The sequence below is a fragment of the Typopeltis vanoorti genome, chromosome 16 (genome assembly GCF_054136105.1).
Source record: "Typopeltis vanoorti isolate ZY-2024b chromosome 16, IOZ_Tvanoo_1.0, whole genome shotgun sequence".
Lineage (NCBI taxonomy): Eukaryota > Metazoa > Arthropoda > Arachnida > Uropygi > Thelyphonidae > Typopeltis > Typopeltis vanoorti.
The window spans coordinates 15433918-15454757 of NC_143564.1; the positions used below are offsets into that span (position 1 = coordinate 15433918).

At 37.4% G+C, this 20840-nt stretch overlaps 1 protein-coding gene across 1 annotated transcript in view; it reads right to left on the reverse strand.

The window, feature by feature from the left end:
* The window catches only part of Rpn9 (regulatory particle non-ATPase 9), a 237333-nt gene that overhangs the window by 183946 nt on the left and 32547 nt on the right, over positions 1-20840 (reverse strand). The window contains exons 3-5 of the mRNA XM_090405989.1: positions 20120-20154; positions 10476-10531; positions 1923-1966 (exon numbers count right to left, since the gene is read on the reverse strand). Coding sequence (XP_090262115.1) covers positions 1923-1966; positions 10476-10531; positions 20120-20154 — 135 coding nt within the window. The remainder of the gene's footprint in view (positions 1-1922; positions 1967-10475; positions 10532-20119; positions 20155-20840) is intronic.

Here is a 20840-nt window from a genome sequence, read left to right on the forward strand (position 1 = left end):
CTTCCATGCATGGCCCTAGTCCTCCCACCACCAGTCATATTTTCAAAAATATCTTCTGGATCAATCTTAACCCTTCAGTAATTTGAATGTCTCAATCATATCACCCCTCCTTCGCCTATCGACCAATTTCTGCAACCCACAAATCTTCAACCTATTCTCATAAGGTTCATTCCACAGACCTGCCATCATCTTGGTCACTCGTCTCTGGACCCTCTCCACTTCCTCCCCATCACGAAGAAACCCCGGTGCCCATAACTGGGCACAGAAGTCCAGATGGGATCTTATCAAGGCTCGATACAGAGGAACAACAACTTGTTTGTCTCTGCATGTTAAAGTATTTTTCAGAAGCCAAGTGATTTGGTGAGCTGTTTTAGTCACTTTTGCAATGTGCCCCCTAAACTTAAACTCCCTATCCACCAACACTCCCAAATCCCTGGCCTCATGAATCTCCTGGAGTACGGTTCCACCAATGCGATATACTGCTGCTATTCTTTTCACCCCAAAGTGCATAACCTTACACTTTGCCACATTAAATTGACATCCATTTTTCCTAGCCCAGTCCTCCAAACTATCCAAATCATCCTGTAAAATTTTGACATCCCGTGCACTCACAATTGCTCTACCCAACTTTGCATCATCAGCAAACAAGTGAACACTTCCTCTCAAATCCTTTCCAATATCATTGATGAACAAATTGAAAAGCAGTGGTCCAAGAACAGAGCCCTGCGGCACTCCACTAGTCACAAGACGTCTTTCAGACTCCACTCCTGAATAAACCACTCTCTGGTATCTCTCCTTCAACCACCCTCCTATCCATCTCACCAACCCTATATCTATCCCCATCTGCTCCAGTTTACTGATTAGGATTCCATGTAGTATCCTATCAAAGGCCTTGGCAAGGTCCAGTAGTATCACTGTAAACCCATTACCCTTATCCAGTTCAGCCGTCACTGTGTTATAAAACGTGAGCAAGTTACTGAGGCATGATCTACCCTTCACAAAACCATGTTTTCCCCCATACAATATCCCATTTTCATCTATCCAATCCTGTATTCTTTTCTTGACTAATTTCTCTAAGACCTTGACAATGATTCCTGATATGCTAATCAGTCGGTAATTTACAACAGCAGTCTTGGAACCACCTTTATGCAGTGGAACTATTTTCCCCTCTTTCGACCCGCTCGGGACTAACCCAGACCCGAGACTCAAATTAAACAAAATGGTCAAGGGTACTGACAATTCTTTAGCTGCTTCTCGTTCAACACGAGCTGGTATACCATCCAATCCCACAGATGTATTGACATTGAGGTTATGCAATAGACTACTCACCTCCACTTCATTCACCACAATTCCCGTATAATCTACTGGTTTATTCGTTTCTGCAATGTCACCACCTGGATGATAATCCAGGTGGTGACATTGCAGGTCACCACTAGGTGATAATGTACTAATGTCACCACTAGGCCAAGTAAACTGTAGGTTTAAATCCTACTATAGGCATGGATGCTTGCAAATGTCCTTTAGGTGATAGATGAATTTCACTGCAAAGCAAGACTATTTTTATTTATTGGAAAGTCTGAAATAACTTCAAAAAATTCCATGTTTGGCCTCTAGAGCAGTGTTTCCAGATAATCTAACACCTTTAGACAATATCACCTACAGTACTAATTTATGATAGGTTTGCATCACCCTTTCATAAGACAGATGAATACACACACACACACACACACACACACACACACACACACACACTAGGGGGCAGGGCCCCCTAGCACCTATGCCCAGTTCAGAAATCTGTTACAAACTTCATCAGTGAAAATTATAAATTATGTCCTCACTTTTAGTGAAATTTTTGGGTCATTCAAAATTAATATTTTCAGTATGGTAAAAAAAAAAGTTTCATTTGATCTCTAAAACATTACCTTTTCCTTTGTGTTATTTATAAATTCCAAGCAGTTGTCATAATCTGAAAATAAAAAATTAAAAAAATTAAAAATATCCACAACTGAATTTTTTTTTGCTACATAAATATAAAAAGTTAAGACTAAAAATAGAAAAATTCAGACAAATTGTAGAAGTCGGTTATATAAACACATACAAATGGGAAAATTGTGATCAAAATCTTTTGCATATATGGACACTCATTAAAAATCAGATCAATCAATAAATAAAGTATATTTCAGCTTTCTTTTGTCAATATCAGTAAAGAGGTTTTAAAGTTCTGCCGATCTTTACAACCAACCATCCATCTGACTATCTTTCAGTATATGATATACTCAACAGCCTTCTGTAACACCACATCTCAAAACAACTATCCTTTTCCTATCAGACATCTTTAGGTTCTGTCTCACATCCGTAAGATGCTGCTGGAAAAACAGATATAATCCAGAATTCTCAACTTTGTTTTTATGGAGATAGACCCATCCTTCCAGATTTTAGACAAGTCTCTGACTGTTGTTTTAGCCATTCCTAGTCTTCTTCTGAACAATTCTTCACATTAATAATGGATCTCAGGTATTCAAACTTGCCGACTTCCTCAATTTTTTCTCCATTAAGGTATGCTTGTTTTTCAGGAATTTCCCTGCCTATATTTCTTTTGAGAATCATAATCTTTGTCTTGCTAGGATTGAGTTGAAGCCCTCTATTCTTACTGATCTTATTAACTTTGTCAAGGATTCATCCTATTTCTTCCTTGTCATTACATATGAAGTGCTTTATCTTCAAGCATTCCACAGATTACTGTTCAACCTACCACCTATCTTAATTCCTGTGTTAAGCTCCTCCACAATACTTCACTCATGATGTCCTAAGCATAGATAAACAGGTGAGGAGACAGTACACATCCTTGCCAACCTGAAGTCAATCAGTTAATCCAACACCATGACTTCTTGCTCACTGTAGAAGTTAGCTATTAACCTGACAATGTGTTGAGGAAAATCCATTAATTTCATTACCTCACAATTTTATATGCTGAACACAAAGGCTTTGGAGTAGTCTATGACATTACATATAGAGTCTAAATTCTTTATAATTTTCAATGATCTGTCTAAGGCAAAGGATCTCATTTCTGGTACCCTTTCCTAACACCTGCTTGTTCCTCAGGCATCTCTGCCCATAGCCTCAATTCTATTTAGAATAATCTTTAATAAAATCTTGCTTGGATGAGAGATCAAACTAAGAGTTCTATAATTCTTGCAATCCTTCATATCTTTCTATTTGTGCAGTAGTATGAAAACTGACTTCTCCCAGTCTCCAGGACATGATCCTGTATCCTATATCTTTATAATCAAACACTCTTATCCCTCCATCCTTTGTGACCTTAATGAACTCTGCTGGGATTCCATCTGCATCCTTATTATTAAGCTGTTTAACTACTCCTTCAACCTCATGTCTAAGTGGAGGAGGTTCCAAATTGATATTGTCTTGGTAAGAGGAGTGCCTCCAAATTTTCCTTATTCTTTCTGCTGTACAGTTCCTCATAATACTCTTTTCATTTGGTTTCGATTTCCAGTTCTTTTGTTAGCACTTTTTCCATTCTTGTCTTTGATGACCTTCAATTTGGGCATATACGTATGATTTAGGTCACAAACTAAACAAAACATCTTTTTATAATTGCCTCTTCATCTGGAATTCTATCTCTTCACATTTATTAGCATAAAAATCTTCCGTGTCCTGTCTGATAGCTTTCTCACTTCTCTATGTAATATTTTATATTCTTCAGTCCTTGTGTCTTTGTTTTCCAACTGCCTCCTTTGAATTAGATCCCATGTCAAATCTGAAATCCATTGGTCTCCTAACTGGGCACATCTAACTTCCCATAGTATTTCAGGTGAGTTCTCCTCACTAGTCTCAAGAAGACCATCCAACTGTGTTGATACTCTTTCCATGAACCCATTAGAGATTACTCTGACATTCAGTCTTGTGGGATGGGCATAACTTGGAAGGTTTTGGAGTCTCAGACCATCATCTAATAAGAACCAAAGTAAGTCTGAGACTCCAAAACCTTCCAAGTTATGCCCATCCCACAAGACTGAATGTCAGAGTAATCTCTAATGGGTTCATGGAAAGAGTATCAACACAGTTGGATGGTCTTCTTGAGACTAGTGAGGAGAACTCACCTGAAATACTATGGGAAGTTAGATGTGCCCAGTTAGGAGACCAATGGATTTCAGATTTGACATAGGATCTAATTTTTGACAAGCATCTTTGATGTGCATACTTGTCCAGTACCACAGTTTGCTCCTGGACAAGTATGCACATCAAAGATGCTTGTCTTCCTCCATAGGAGAGAAAGGACGTAATCTGGTGTCTTGACCTATCAATGTTAAAGTATAGGTCCTTCATGGGTGTCTCTGGAAGCAAGTATTGGTAATAACTAATCTGTTAGCATGGGCAAATTCCAACAGTCTTTCACCATGGGAATGCATTCACCCAAACCAAACATGCCTCACTATCATACTCTTTCCCACTTTTGCATTAAAATCCCCTAAGATGAAAAGCACATCCCTTCTTGGCAGGCAGTCAAACACAGTCTGTAAGTTTCATAAAACTCTTTACTCTCTTCATCAGGCGCCTATCTGTGTGGGATGCATAAACTACAAGACTAAGACACAAAGCACAGCTAAATGTGCAAGTATCGGCAACATTTTGAATTATTGTTTTCTCTAAATGATGACCTTACAGTTTATAGATGTTATTCTGATTAATGACATTTCTTTAATATTCATTAAAACTTAGATGGCCATGCTTCCACTTTAGAAAAAAGGATATTCTTCAATTCTCCCTATCCATTATGAAGTAATCTTATAAGATTACATTTTTGTTCTTAAACTAAGAAACACAGATAACCTGTATTTAAAGTCATCCTGCATGCAACCATACTTCAAATACTGTTATTTTTTATGCGAGTGGGATAATCAAGTTAAAAACTATGAGGTTAAAAATGTTCATTGTAATAGTTTAGTGCCAGGAAAAAAAAAACACGTCTCTGCTTGTGAACAACAAAGGCTTTCTTGACACCAACCCACACTTAACTTAATGAAAAATGTCATTAAGCCTTTAAACAGAAATTTAAAATCTGGAAATGGTTTCTAATATTTAAAGGACAAGTTCTCAAGAGTAAGTGATGCAAAAATTAAAGACATTTAATTTTAATACTTAATGAGGTATTCTTTCTTATATATTTAGTTGGCTCTCCATCATACTGGTTTTGTTTTTTTATTATCATTTCCAAAGTTAATCTGCCATCTTCAAAAATTGTGTCTCAACTTCACTAAATACCAACTATATTTTCACTGAAAATATAGTTGGTATTTCATATGCCTATTTTCATAGTTTTCATATCTTTACTGCAGATTTTCTTAATACTTAATAAACTTATTAGGGCAGTTATTCAACTTAGTTCCTGAAACATGTATACCTTATTTAGGAATATAAAATCACTTGCATAAAGTAATGAGCTGAATTGAATATTTTCAATTTCAATATCATGTTTAAGGAGATTTTCCTTCATAATGTGATGCATAAAGATCATGAATAACAGTGATTGAGGTGAATGTATATCCTTGTTTTTACATCAAACCATCTACCAGTATATCCTTATATTTCTAATGGCTGACTTAAGTATAGGCTATATAGTACTCTGTATTAATATACCATTTACACCATACAATTGTAGGATTTTGATTTTGAGCAACTTCTCTCTCTCTCTCTTGGAACTTTATGTTTTTTTCTAGATGCTGAAATACAGAACCGTGTTGTACTCCTGTGATTTTTCAGCTATTTGCCTTAAAGAGAAACCCTGGTTTAGACAGCTCCTGAGAGACCTCAAGGTCAAAATCCATCTGGGCAGTGCTACTTCCCATAATGCATAGTATTATACACATCTGAAAGGATGTGCACCTTGCATTATAGGATACTAAAGCAAATGATGTAAAGTCATCAATCTCTATATACAAATAGCCTAGTCACGAAGATACTTCACATGCAAACTATTTGTTTACACTTGGATAAAAGATTAAACAAGAATATAATTTCTTGGCAAGTTTATAATCAAGTGAAAAAACTTTCTACGACATTCTCTGCTAGCTCAGTTATTGCCCCCAATAAATGAGGATTGTGCTACTTTTTGGGATTGACAGGGTTGGTAGTAGAAAATTTTTTAAAGGTAGTACACAAACCAACAAAGAGAACTCTGCTCTAGAGAAATTTTATGATTGGCACCAGGAATGTCAGGACACTTCATACAAGATAAAAGATGGGTGCAGGTTCTGGAGCATAACTGGAGAAATACACCATCCGGAGTCAAGAGAAAGGCTACTGAGCATTTTATCTGGCAAAATTTCAGAGGAGGTATATGGTGGATAGTCTGATGAATAGTGAGGAGAATGTGCCTTGATGAGGGAGCTTCTGGTCCGTCATCAAGTTCAGATGCCATGTGAAAAGGAGACAAGCTAAAATTGGCCCTTACAAAGTACACTTTTTTTTTTGTTGTTGTTGCAAAGTTACAACCTGTAGTGTAAGCTGTGTGAGAAGATGAAGTTTTTGACTTGAGCCACTGGGCATATGCTAAATTTCTGGCTTAGACTGATTTCACACATTTGTCAGAAAACCAAGGTTTGAGTAGAGCAGGGAATAAAAGCACTCATCCCAGTGATGATATTTTCTATTATTAGATTGCTGCAGGTGCTAGGATAAGAAGAGCACAGAAATCGCAATTAACACCTTATAGTGTCACAGGATATGAGGGTGAGAATGACTGGGAGAAGCCAATGTGTAGAAAAGGACACCGGACAAGGTTATACCTTGTCAAAGTGCTTTTTTTCTTCAACCTTCTCCAACAAGCAGACTGTGCGTTTGAACTTCACCATGGGCATGGATGTTTGTGATTGCCTTTAGGTGGGAGATGAATTTCATTCTCCAATGTGAGATGACCATTCCACTTATTGGTGTCCTGAATTGATTGATTGAAAAAAAAAAAAAAAAAAGTTCCATATTTAGTCTTTAAAGCAGGTTTCTGAGCTATATACAAAAATAAATTAAAAAATATATAAAATCAATATAAAAAAAAATACTTGGTCCTGCATATTATGCAGGGTGGGTGGGTAAAATCCACCCACAAACTCTTCTGTTCAAAAAACATATTGACTAGAAATTCATTCGTTGGCTTCAGGGATAGCACAAGACTTTCCCTCTTTTCACTCCTTGAACTCACTGACCGTTCTTGCTCTCACCACTCCTCTATCAGGCAATGCATTCTACGGTTCCACCACCCTCCAGCAAAAAAACAACTCCTCACGACTTCCTTTTAACTTCCAGGGATTGCCCCTTGTCATCACTTCTTCCTGCTGCACCAAGTGAAAGAACTCCCCAGTGTCCACCCTGTAACTGCTTCTCAACTGTTTAAAAATCTTTATCATATCACCTCTCCTTCTATCCACCAAACCCTGCAGTCCACATTCCCTTAGCCGATCCTCATAACTATCCTTGTACAGTCCTGAAACCATCTTTGTATCCTTTCCACAGTTAATTTATCCCCTTCAAATCCTGGGGACCAAATTTGAGAACAATAATCTAAGTGTGGTCTGATCATGGTCTTATACAACAGAATGATAACTTTTATCTCTGCAGGTCAGCATCCTTCTCAGTATTGCAGCAAACCACTGGATTACCTTCACCACCTTTGCAATATGCCTCCCGAATTTCAGTCAGTTTTCTATCAATCATCACCCCCAGATCTCGTCTCTCCCTACTTCCTCTAGTGCAGCTTCCCATCGATGTATCCCAAACTTCAAGACTTTACATTTTGCTACATTAAACCAACATTCCCATTCATTTGCCCGTCTGTCCAGTTTATTCAAATCCTCTTGCAGGGCTGCCGCATCTGTACTACTAATAACCCTTCCCAGCTTTGTATCATCTGCAAACAACTGAATATCCCCTTGCAATCCATGACAATGTCCTTGATATAAAGGTTGAATAATACAGATCCCAGTACTGAGCCCTGTGGAACCCCACTTGTAACCTTCTGCTTCCTTGACACTGCCCCACCATACACAACTCTGTGATACCTATCAGACAGCCAATCCTGAATCCAGTTGACTAACCTGACATTTAAACCCATGTGCTGTAACTTAAATATCAGCTTATCATGTGGCACCCTGTCCAATGCCTTTGCAAAATCCAAGAAAATGGCAGTGTATGCCTTTCCCTCATCAACTGCTCGTCACTTTATTATAAAAGGCAATTATTACTTAAGCAAGCACACCCCTTAAAAAATTCATGTTGATTCTCACAGATAACATTACTCTCATCTGGTCAATGCTGTATATAGTCCCTCACTAATTTCTCCAAGACCTTAACTACTGATGAAATACAAACTGGCCAATAGTTAGACACATCCAGTCTGCTACCACCATTATGCAATGCCACCATCTTACCTTCCTTCCCTTTCCTGGGTACCTTTCCCATAACCAGACTTTCATTGAAAAGCCAGGTCCAAGGAGCTGTCAGTTCTTTAGCACATTCTCTCAAAACCCGTGGTGAAATACCATCCAGACCCACTGCTTTACTGGCCTCCAGAGTACTCAGTATTTGGAACACACTCTCCTCTTGCACCTCTAAACCTCGAACCTGCCCTATCCCTCTAGTATTATATCTACGCCCTCTGTCCAAAAAGAAACCGAACTTTTCGAAAATTGAAGAAACTAGTGGCACCACCTGTTGTATCTTTTGGTTGACAAACGCAGCAACCTTCATTAGTGTTGTGTCAACTGTTTATGACATTTGTTTCATTAGAAACCGAGTTATAGCACCAAGAGTAATAGTGTGTTTTGACGAATGGTCAGAAAATGAGTTTAAAACAGAGAGCTGCGATTACCTTTTGTGTTAAACTTGGTAAAACTTTTATCAAAATGCATCAAATGCTTCAAAAAGTATGATGAATGCTTATCCCATACTCAAGTTTATGAGTGGTTTAAGCGATTTCAAAGTGGTCGCGAGATACTTGAGGACGACGAAAAGCCAGGTCGTCCAAAAACTGGAGGAGTGAAATTAACATTCAAAAAGTGCGTGATTTCATCAAAGAAAACCCGAAATCGTTCATGAGATCGACTGAAGATGAATTGGGGATTCCAAAATCAACTGTGCACAGCATTTTGACTAAGAGTTTGGGACTTCGTAAATTCACAATTTTTTTCCCACAAGTTGACCGATGACCAAAAAATGCATCAAATTGAACACTGTAAGGGCCTCAATAAAACTATTTGTAAGGACTCAAACTTCCTTGAAACGATCATTACTAGCGACGAAACATGAGCCCAAAACAAAGCGCCAGAGTGCTGAGTGGAGACCACCAGAAGAGGGGCATCCGAAAAAGTCGCTTGGAGAAGTCAAAAGTAAAGACAATGCCGATTTGTTTCTATGATTCCAAGGGCATTATCCACAAAGAAGTTCTGCCTGGCCAAACGGTCAATGCTGAGTTTTATCTCGAAGTTTTGAAGTGATTGATAGCAAGAATTCGTCACATATGGCATAAATATTGTGATGAAGGCAGCTGGTCACTTTTGTACGATAATGCACCATCTCATCATTCGAACATTGTGAGACAGTTTTTGAGCAAAAACAAAGTTTGTGTCTTGGATCACTCCCCATATTTACCGGATTTAGCACCCTGTGACTTCTTTCTCTTCCCCCGACTTCATTTGCCAATGAAAGGAAAGCGATATGACACCATTGAAAACATTCAAGCAGCAGTAACCACGACCCTCAACAGTATCCCAAAAACCGATATAAAAAACTCATTTAACGAATTAACTGACCATGCCAATGCTGTATCAAAGCTGAGGGAGAGTATATTGATTGAAATAAATGATTTGAATAATTACAATTTGGCCTGTGCTTTATTTTCTATCAAAAGTTCAGTTTCTTTTTGGACAGAGGGTGTATATCTGCAGGTACTATGAAGTTCTTTAGCAAGCAACTGCATCCTACAAATTATATCATAACTACAAATGCCAAATTCTGCAACTAAAATAAATAAATAAAAATAACCCTTTAATACCTTTTATTTCCTAAAAGGAGTAGTAGAGTTCCTTTAGTCCTAACTTTCTGAAGACAGGTAAGCGGCTAGTCTCATCTTTCAAGACTTAATTGATAATAAGCCCAAGCTATCAATGAATCAGGGCTTTCCAAAAAGAAAGTGTGCGACAATTCTTTAACCTATTCACAGATGGCAGCATTATGAATGGGGGAATTTTTTTTTTCAATTTATGCCCACCAAAAAGGAGTATAACTCTATCAAAAAATCTACATGTAGTTCACAAATGACTTCAAGACAGTCTGATAACTTTTACTGTTCAGACAGAATTATAAAAAAATAATGAACATTTAGTAAAGTTAAGTTCACATTAAAATTATAGAAAAAAAATTACAGAAATATATAAAATAGTAATTATATAATTCTAAAATTTACAAACCTTGAATTTTCTCTATAATATGTTTAATGATTTCTACTAATGATAATGGATTAATTCTGCAAAAATAAATAAAGAAATAATGAAGAAAGAGATTAAATGCCTCCATCTTAGCATTAGAAACTACTAAATACAAGGATAATAAACAATAAAAACCAACTTATTTTATAGTCAGATTATAGAAATACATTATCTCTTCATTTAATAAAAAGTAATAATGCACTCACAGGAAACAATGTAGCATATTATTAGTCAAATCATCTAAGGAAAACTGCCAAGAAAACTGTATATTAAAATAAACACAAACTATATAAACCTACCTGCTTAATCCCATTATGCCAAATTGCACAAAGGATGACGACCCACCTCAATTGTTCTATATTTTATACTTTATTTCCTCCTTAAATAGTCATGTCTTCTATGTGATCCACTTCTACTGTTTCCTAATATCCAGTTATGTCTACTGGGGAATGAAGGCCTCCAAAGCCTTGGTTCAACAAAAGGTGCAGCTTGCTGCAGGTGGCTTTAAAAAAACTTCAGCTAAATACTCAATCTAGGTTGAAGTATACAAATTAAAAACAACTATCAGTGAAGCCAAATCTGACTTCATACAGGCCAATAGAAGAAAAAACTTTATTAAATGGAAACCAGGTCTTCTGGTCCCACAGAAGGCATCCCTGTTACAGCAACTAAACGTAAATCTAATTTCTTGACACCAATCTTCTCCTCCAACTCTTGCATAGATGGCCAAGATAAATCACCTCTGCACATACCAGAAACTGAGCACCACATGCCTCCTCTACTTTTTCAGCAAAAAAAGACATCAGAAAAAATAGTTTTCTGGCCCAGATGGCATCTTTCCAACTGCACTCAGATATTCTCTAGAGATGACCATTCTTTATACTGTCTCTGCAATCTTCTACTCAGCTGACACTAAAAAAAAAACGGACAATAAAAGTCTGACATCAAACTACCAACCAATTACCATGTTCAATCCTCTCCAAAATAATGGAGAAAGTCATCAACAGTCAACTTCTCCATTACTTCATACCTACTAGTTAATCAACAACTACCAGTATGGATTCTGCCAATTTAGGCTCATAGTAACCTCATACCTACATCACCCAACACTGGACAAGTGCTATTACTTTCTCAATACTTCTAGAGTATTCAATCATGCCCGGTATCAAGGCCTACCCAGTAAATTGTATCCTTCATTCTGCCCATCCTATGTAATTAGATAGCTAGCTTTCTCTTTGGTCATTCATTCATGTCATGGTGAATAGATCTCTTTGAGTTTTGCCCAACCTACAGCTCTGCTGGTGACCATACACCCAATTAATCCTACTCACTTGACAAACTACAGTGCTCAATACATCCCTGGCTTCAAAATCACCTAGAACCAATACCTTACACATTGATCTCCATACCATCCTTCAACTGAGTGAAGACAAGCTTGCTTACTTATTCCTCTTCACTCTATTGGAAGCATAGGGCCTTGACCACAGATCCCCATCTAACTCTGTTTTGTGCCTCTCTCTATCTTTGTCCAGATCTTTCCAATTTTTCTGAGGTCTTCTTCTACTCCTCTCCACCAGCTCATCTATGGTCTATCTCTTTTCCTCTTTTCTTGCAGAATCCACTCTAATGTTTGACTTTGTCCTTTTCAGGTTTTCTTACTACATTCCCTATCCATCTCCATTTTCTCTGATTGACGTAATATATTAGCTTTTGTTCAGTTTGTTTTGTCATAACTCTTCACTGGATATCTTTTCTGGTCATTTTTACAGTTTTTTTGGTCATTTTTTTTTTCTATTTGCTTTTGTTATCCATGTTTCAGATGCATAGAGCAGAACTGATTTGATATTTGTCTTAAATAACCTGATTGTTTTTTTAAGCCTATTTGCTTTGATCTCCATATTTTCACTAACATGCTAAAAAATTATCTGTGCTCTCTGTATATCTTAGATTCTTCCTCTGCCCTTCGTGTTTATTTATTATTGATCCTAGGTAATTAAATTTCATCACTGTTTCTAAAATTTCACCATCCAGTACTATGTCTCCTTTTTGTTTATTATTTATTTTCATTATTTTTCTTTTCATTTTATTTATTCTTAATCTAACAGTAAAGGTATCTTCATTGAGTTTTATTGTTATAGTCTTCAAATGTTGCTGTGTATGATTGCTGGTAAACATATATCATCTGCAAAATCTAGATCATGTACCTTTTCTATTAAATTCCACTGTATTCCTTTTGTGTTTTTCATGGCATTTCTCATAACCCGATCTACAATAATAAAAGATATTTTTAGGGAGAGGAAGCAGCCTTGCCTAACTCCTGGTTTAATTTCAAACTTTTCCAAAAGTTCTCCATTGTCTATGATTTGTATTTTATATTTTTCATAATTTTTTTTAAACTATGCTGATAATTTTACATGGTATATCATAATATTACAATTTCCATATAGACAAGTTTAGTCACTTTCAAAATGTCACCAAAACAGTCCTGCCTTTTCTCTCACATGATAACCCACTTTCTATTATAATCAGTAATACAAAAATTAGACAGAATCAGATTTATCTACTTGGGCTGACATTTACCTCCAGCCTCTACTAGTATCCACATCACATATATCTTCCTCATCTCCCTAAAAAGAAGATAGTTTGCTGTAAAATCATATACGAGGCCACGAGATCGGAATAATATTCCCTGGTTATTGATACAAAATAAATAACGGAAAAAACTCACGTAGAAAGATTATTTAATAGTATAATTTTCGCCTGTGTGTCACAGGCATCTTCAGTACATTAAGCTCAAAATTAAACACTAACTGACAATTCCAAAAAGCGCCACCTAAGCAGCTGGTGTAAGATAACTAAAAAGGTCAATAACTTTCCTAAAAAAAAAATTAAAATTAAAAAAAAAAAAAAAAAATTAATACAATAAAAAGTTAGGAAAGATTAGCTGATTTGTAAAGTACTATCTCCCATAAAGGGGATAGACGTAAGCCGTCGGATCTGTTTAAGTTAGGAGAATGAAGTAGAGTTTCACATGTTTCTTTATAAAGGCATACCATGAGAAACTGACTTTTGTGAAGAACTCGTCTTTCTCCAAGAAAGTCCAGACTTTTCAGGTTTAAAGTATTCAATATAAGATTAGCGTTCTTCTAGCCGAATAGAGGCAGATCTTCCTGTTTGTCTGAAATAAGATAATCCACAAGAGCATGGATTTTCTATCTAATGGTTATAAGAATTGCTTCATTAAAAGAACTTTGAGTAGTTTTAATATGACTTCCTCTTCAAACACAGAGGAAATAACGCGCATTACTATCCCTTATGTACAAGGCATCAGTGAATGTATAGCAAAAGTTTTAAAACCACTGAATATTTTTGTTGCCTTTCGACCGTTTAGAAAAATCTCCACCTTTCTCACTTCTCCTAAGGACAAGCTTCCACATCTTAATCATCCAGGTGTCTACCAGATTCCGTGCTCTTGTGGATTATCTTATTTCGGACAAACGGGAAGATCTGCCTCTATTCGGCTAGAAGAACACCAATCTTATATTGAATACTTTAAACCTGAAAAGTCTGGACTTTCTGAACATGCCATCTTCACTAGACACAGAGTTCACTGGAGAAAGACAAGAGTTCTTCACAAAAGTCAGTTTCTTATGGAATGCCTTTATAAAGAAACATGTGAAACTCTACTTCATTCTCCTAACTTAAACAGATCCGACGACTTACGTCTATCCCCTTTATGGGAGATAGTACTTTACAAATCAGCTAATCTTTCCTAACTTTTTATTGTATTAATTTTTATTTTTTATTTTTTATTTTTTTTTTTAGGAAAGTTATTGACTGTTTTAGTTATCTTACACCAGCTACTTAGGTGGCGCTTTTTTGGAATTGTCAGTTAGTGTTTAATTTTGAGCTTAATGTACTGAAGATGCCTGTGACACACAGGCGAAAATTATACTATTAAATAATCTTTCTACGTGAGTTTTCTCCGTTATTTATTTTGTATCGATATGTCTACTCACGGTATACCTCTTTTAAAACTTATTCCCTGGTTATTGTTTTACCCTTTTCAAGATAATAAATAAAATGCCTTTATCATCCCAAAACACCGATGCCATGTTCCTGCTGATGGAAACGACGTTGTCTTCCTTGTCGTTGAACGACCTGCTTCTGTCCACTGTTTTGACTGCTGTTTGGATTCTGATGTGTAATGGTGAATCCAAGTCTCATCCATAGTAATAAATCGATGCAAAAAATCAGTTTTATTCTTGTTTAAATGATCCAAGCACTGTTCAGAGTTTTCATGCGAGTGCGTTTTTGATCTGCTGTGAGCAAGCACGGCACCCATCTTGCACAAAGCTTTTTCATTTGCAATTCTTCGTGCAAAATATATCCTACACGTTCTTTGGAAATGCCTATAGTCTCAGCAATTTCATGCACTCTGACTCGCCAGTCATCCCAATACCATATCGTGTACTTGATTAATGATTTCTGGTGTTGTTACACTTTTTGGACGTCCTTCACGTGGATCATCTTCAAGGCTGGTATGACCATGTTTAAACTCGGCAGCCCATTTCTTAATTGTAGAAAATGAAGGAGAAGAGTGCCTATAAACTTCGAATGAATTTCTTTTGGTATTAAACCTTCTTTTAGAAAGAATTTTATAACCACATGATACTGAATTTTATCCATTTCAAGGGATACAGACAACACTTTTGCTTCAGACAGCTGTATAAAACAAACTACTTGATAAAATGACTTGCAATTTCACATGGATGCTTATGATAGATGTACCACCTTAGAAAAAAAAAAATCTTGCCGATAGTGTTGCCATCTGTGGTCAAGGCCGAGAAGTTTTTAGATCACCCTCATACTAAACTAGTTCATGGTTGTAAACTCAGATTTGTTATTTTGAGGTAAAAGTTCAAATAAATAAGCTAAAATAAACTGGATTTTTCCTTTTTAATGCTAAAACTAAAGCTAGTTAAAATAAATGTTAATAATGCCACATATGATATTAATATTGAATAAGCAAGTCTAAATTAAAATCATAAAAATAATAAAAGAAAAACTGATTTTTACCAAGCTTACTTTGTTATCTAGTGTTTGAAATGTGTTGAAGAAAAACAAGGCTCAGTAAATATAGTTAAGGGTTGGCTTTCATCATCCTTTTTTGCATAAGATGCAAGTATTCCAATAGCTTTCAATGTCCTTTCAGGCAGTTTATAAGTACTGCATAATTTGTTACGTCATATCAAGCCAAATTTTACAAATAATAATCAGTTAGCATTTTTGATTACATTCTATTTCTTAGTTTAGGTTTTATGTTATTCATACTACTGAATATTCATTCAAATTTAGCATAGGAGTGTGGTAAGATTAATATCAAAATTGCAAATCCTGAAAGTTCTCTGGGTTGCATCCAACTGCATCCAATTTGTATATTACAGAAATTCACTCCAAGAAAACTGATATTTAGATACCTATATGACTTTTTCAGATGCTCCCATACGTTCCATCAAACTAACAACTGATTATTTAACTGGATGAAGAACTTTTTCAAACAGATAAAAATGAGATATTTGAGAATATGCAAATTTTCTGGTAGTCTTTGCTTCAGCTATTTAAATAAAGCCAAAAGAAAATTTTGACATCTTTGTCTTAAAGATCTTTCTTCATTCTTTTTTTAAATCTTTCTTCATTTTTCTTTTAAATCTATATCCCAAATAAAGCTTTGGTCTAGAAATTCCTCAATATTAGAAGTAAGAGCATTAACTTCTGTAGTTGGAAATGTCAGTTTACTAGCAATTTGGAAGTTGCTAATTTAGAAGCTAGAAAATATGAAAATAAATTCATATTTTCCAGTTGTTATTTTCATCTTTGTACATTTCATATAAAATTTTGGAAGTATAGCATTTTTTTTTATCTTTTCTCGCAATATCAAAACGGATCTTTAATTCAAGCTACTGTGTTATGATTCTTCCAACAGCAGGTTCAATGCTACCAGTTAATTCCATCAGCAAGTTAAATGAAAAGTCATCTTATTTTAATCCTTTCTTTTAGGGTTACACAGTGATCACCATTCATTTTAAACTTTTTTATGGAATTTACAACCGTGTTAAAAAAACTTTTTATTATTTCGACGTTTCGATCCTCACATCAAGATCATCATCTGGAGCGTACATAAGTATACAGAACAAGCTGAGTTACATCATTAACTGTAAGCTAGAGAAACACAATGATTTGATCACATGTTATTCTACTGGCATGACCTCTGGTGGGAAAAAAAAAATTTACATCAAGCTAAATTCTATTTTTTACAATGACAGGAATAAACATTCTTTTAGATGGTTTTCTTTCAGAAACAATTGGTTTCCTATTTTTAGTATTACAATTCTTATTTACAATACCGGATTTTCTACAGTCCTGTTAATATTGTTCTTGGTGAAGAAGGTCGAATATATATCTTCCATATGTTTGGAATTTTTAAACCATCATTGTTGTTCAGATTGGGGTGGTTGCTGATAATCTCGCAGGCTTCCTTGAATTTTCGTTCATACCATGTTCTAGTGTGATGTAGACAGCTGGTGGTTTTCCAGTCAATTCTGTGTAAGGTATTCAGAGCATGATCAGAAAGGCCAGCTTCACCATAATTATTATATTTAATGTGTCGTTTATGTTCTTTTTGAATAATAGGAATAGTGCGTGTTACCGTGTTAAAAAGACATGGTTGTAAATTCCATAAAAAAGTTTAAAATGAATGCTGATCACCGTGTAACCCTAAAAGAAATGATTACGATAATTCATGGAGATTCAACCCACAAGTGATGTAATCAATACGGTAAGCTGAAGATCCAGGTTTCAAATTTGATCAATCGACTGGCGTTTTTAAAACGGTGTAGGGACAGCGATATCACTCCTAATTGCATCAGGCCCCCCCCCCCCCACCCCCCCCCCCCCCCACCCCCCCCCCCCCCCACCCCCCCCCCCCCCCACCCCCCCCCCCCCCCACCCCCCCCCCCCCCCACCCCCCCCCCCCCCCACCCCCCCCCCCCCCCACCCCCCCCCCCCCCCACCCCCCCCCCCCCCCACCCCCCCCCCCCCCCACCCCCCCCCCCCCCCACCCCCCCCCCCCCCCACCCCCCCCCCCCCCCACCCCCCCCCCCCCCCACCCCCCCCCCCCCCCACCCCCCCCCCCCCCCACCCCCCCCCCCCCCCACCCCCCCCCCCCCCCACCCCCCCCCCCCCCCACCCCCCCCCCCCCCCACCCCCCCCCCCCCCCACCCCCCCCCCCCCCCACCCCCCCCCCCCCCCACCCCCCCCCCCCCCCACCCCCCCCCCCCCCCACCCCCCCCCCCCCCCACCCCCCCCCCCCCCCACCCCCCCCCCCCCCCACCCCCCCCCCCCCCCACCCCCCCCCCCCCCCACCCCCCACAGTTTCAAAGTTGAACACTTCAAATGGTGAATAACCTTTGATTAGTTATTCAAACTTTCTCACAAATTTGTTAACTAGCTTTACTTGCTGATACTGCCTTTGCTTTAAATTCAAACGTGCAACTCGGATCTTTTCTTTTCAGATTAAAAAATTTGGTCCAGTCCTAACAAAATCATTTCTGCCAACACATCTATCATTTTTTTTCTTCTTTTTTTCGAACTTCAAACCACTGCGGCAGTTTCTTTTCAAGAATCAGCAAAATTTCCTCCTTTAACTTTAATCACTTTTAATGTTAACTTGAATGTTCACAGCATATGGGGGATAGTCAAGGGGCATCTGGAGGAAGCCACATCACACTGTATACCCAGGTCAGGAAGGTCAATCAGGTAAGAGAGGTGACTGACCAGTATGGTAAGGAAAGGAAAATCAGATTATGAGAAGAAGTTAGCCAAGCAGGCAAAAGGAAATCCCAAAGAGTTTTTTCGTTATGTGGCAAGTAGAGGAAGAATGCCTATGGAAGGATAACTTTAATGAGTGCAGATGGTAGAGAAGTGGCAGAGGCAGATAAAACTGTTGAGTTTGCAAACGTATGTCATTCACGTGAAAATAGTTATGGCAGAGGTGATAGAGACTGATGTGAGAATAGTGGTTGATGAATTGGAGTTATTAGGATATTGCAGAATCTAAATGCAAATACAGCTGTAGGATTGCATGGGATATCAGCTTGCCTTTTAAGAGAATGTGCTAACAAACTGACAATGCCTTTAGCAATGGCTGTTTAATTTAAGTCTCAGCTCTGGCAAAGTCCCAAGAGTGGAAGGAGAGCAAAATAATTCCTTCGCATAAAGGAGGATTAAGCCTGTGGTAGCAAATTACAGACCAATCAGTATCTCAGGAGTGGTGGTAAAGTGCTGAAAAGTTGGTCAAAAAGAGAATTCAAGAAAGGCGGATAAGAATATGATACTCTATGAGGAGCAGCATGACTGTGAAGGGTTGGTAATGCCTTAGTAATATAATAACTTTTTATAATAGTGACAACTGAGTTGGATAAAGGGAATGACTACATGATGATACTGCTGGATTCTTCAAAGACACTTTACAGGATACCACATGGAACTTTGTTATGCAAACTGGAACAAACAGGGAGGAATAGGAAACTGGTGATATAGATAAAAGGGTAGCTGATGGACGGATACCAAATATTAGTATATGGAGGAGCAGAATCCAGCTGCAATCAGGTGATTAGTGGTGTGCCACAAGGCTCTGTGCTTAGACCACTGCTGTTTAATTTGTATACACATGATATACGAAAACTATGCAGGAAAAACATATAAACTGAGTATAGCAAAAATGAGTATAACACTAAACCAGCTGTATACAAAAAAAAGTGTGTTCAAACCAATTTTAACTTTCTGAGAGCTGGGTTAGAAATAAAACACTGCAGGATTATTTAAATTAGCTGACAGTATGGGATAAGCATAATGGATGTCAATTTAATGAGGAAAAGTGTAAAATTATGCATTTTGGGATACAAAGTTTATAAGCTGTGTACCACATTGTGAGAACTGTACTCCAGAAAACTGACGAAGCCGGGGATTTGGTGGTAGTAGCAGTAGTAGATTAGAGGGCATATTGCTAAAGTGGCCAGGGTAGCTAACAGGATTACTTCTAACAAACAGAGATAAGAGAGTTAACATTTCACTTTATAAAGCCTTGATACACCCATATTTGGATTAGAGTGCTCAGGTCTGGTCACCGGGGTTTCTTGGGGATGAAGAAATGGTGGAGAGGATCCAGAGACAAGTGATCAAGATGGTGAGTGATCTGCAGAATGCTCTCTAGGATTTTATATTACTGATGAAGGGGGGGAAATGTTTCAGCACTTGGATTGAGAGGCAGAACAAGAAGACATTCCTGGTAGTTGTGTAAGAGTGTGGTTAGCAAGGGTGTGAGGACTAGATTTTTCACTTGGAGAGTACTGAATGAATGGAATGGATTGTCTGAGTCAGTTGCGAGTGCTATGTTAAATAATGGTTTCAAGGAAAGGTACAATAGATATTGTGTTGATAGTCTGCGTCTCCCACACTGAGTCTTAGGACTCCATGGAAATGCCAGTGCAATAATAATAATAATAATAATAATAATATAATTAAAAAAAAAAAAATTCAAATACAGTATTATCAGCACTACTTACTTGTTTTCAAATTCAGCTAAAAAATTTTCATATAGCTGTTAAAAGAAAGAAAGGAAAAAACATAGTTAAAAGATAAAAGTAAGGAATGCAAGCATGTACTTGAAAAATAATTAGTCCAAAATCTACTATAAAACATGCATAGTAATCTCTCAATTATTTATCTACAAATAACCACACCCTCAGTTAACCAATTCTTGAGTGAATTAACTTATCTGACTCCTGGAAACAGAAACCCTACTCTAGAAATCAAACTAGGAATTTTTTCAAGCCACTCCAATGGGGCAGGGAGGGATGTTATTTTTTTTTTAATCTATTTTCTTTGTTTTTATAATATGTCTTGCATAACTGCAAATGAAGAATTAAGATACTAAACAGGGTGGTTGAGAATAGAATTCAGGATTGAGTTGCTGAGTACAGCATTCTCTGTAGTGGTCAGCATGGGTTTGTGTGATAAGTAGGTATTGCTTACACTGGAAATGAAATTCGTCTCCCACAAAAGACATTCACAAACATCCATGTTCATGGTGGGATTTGAATGTAAAGCAGCCCCTGTTGGTTGAAGAGTTTTTTTTTTTTTTCATGCACACCAAATGTTATGCATATAATATCCACTCAGCCAACAAGGCAAACAACATAGTGGAATTATTTAATAAATGCTATGAGTATCATGTTAATCTAAATGATGCTATGCAATAACTACAAGAAAGACATATGAAGGAAT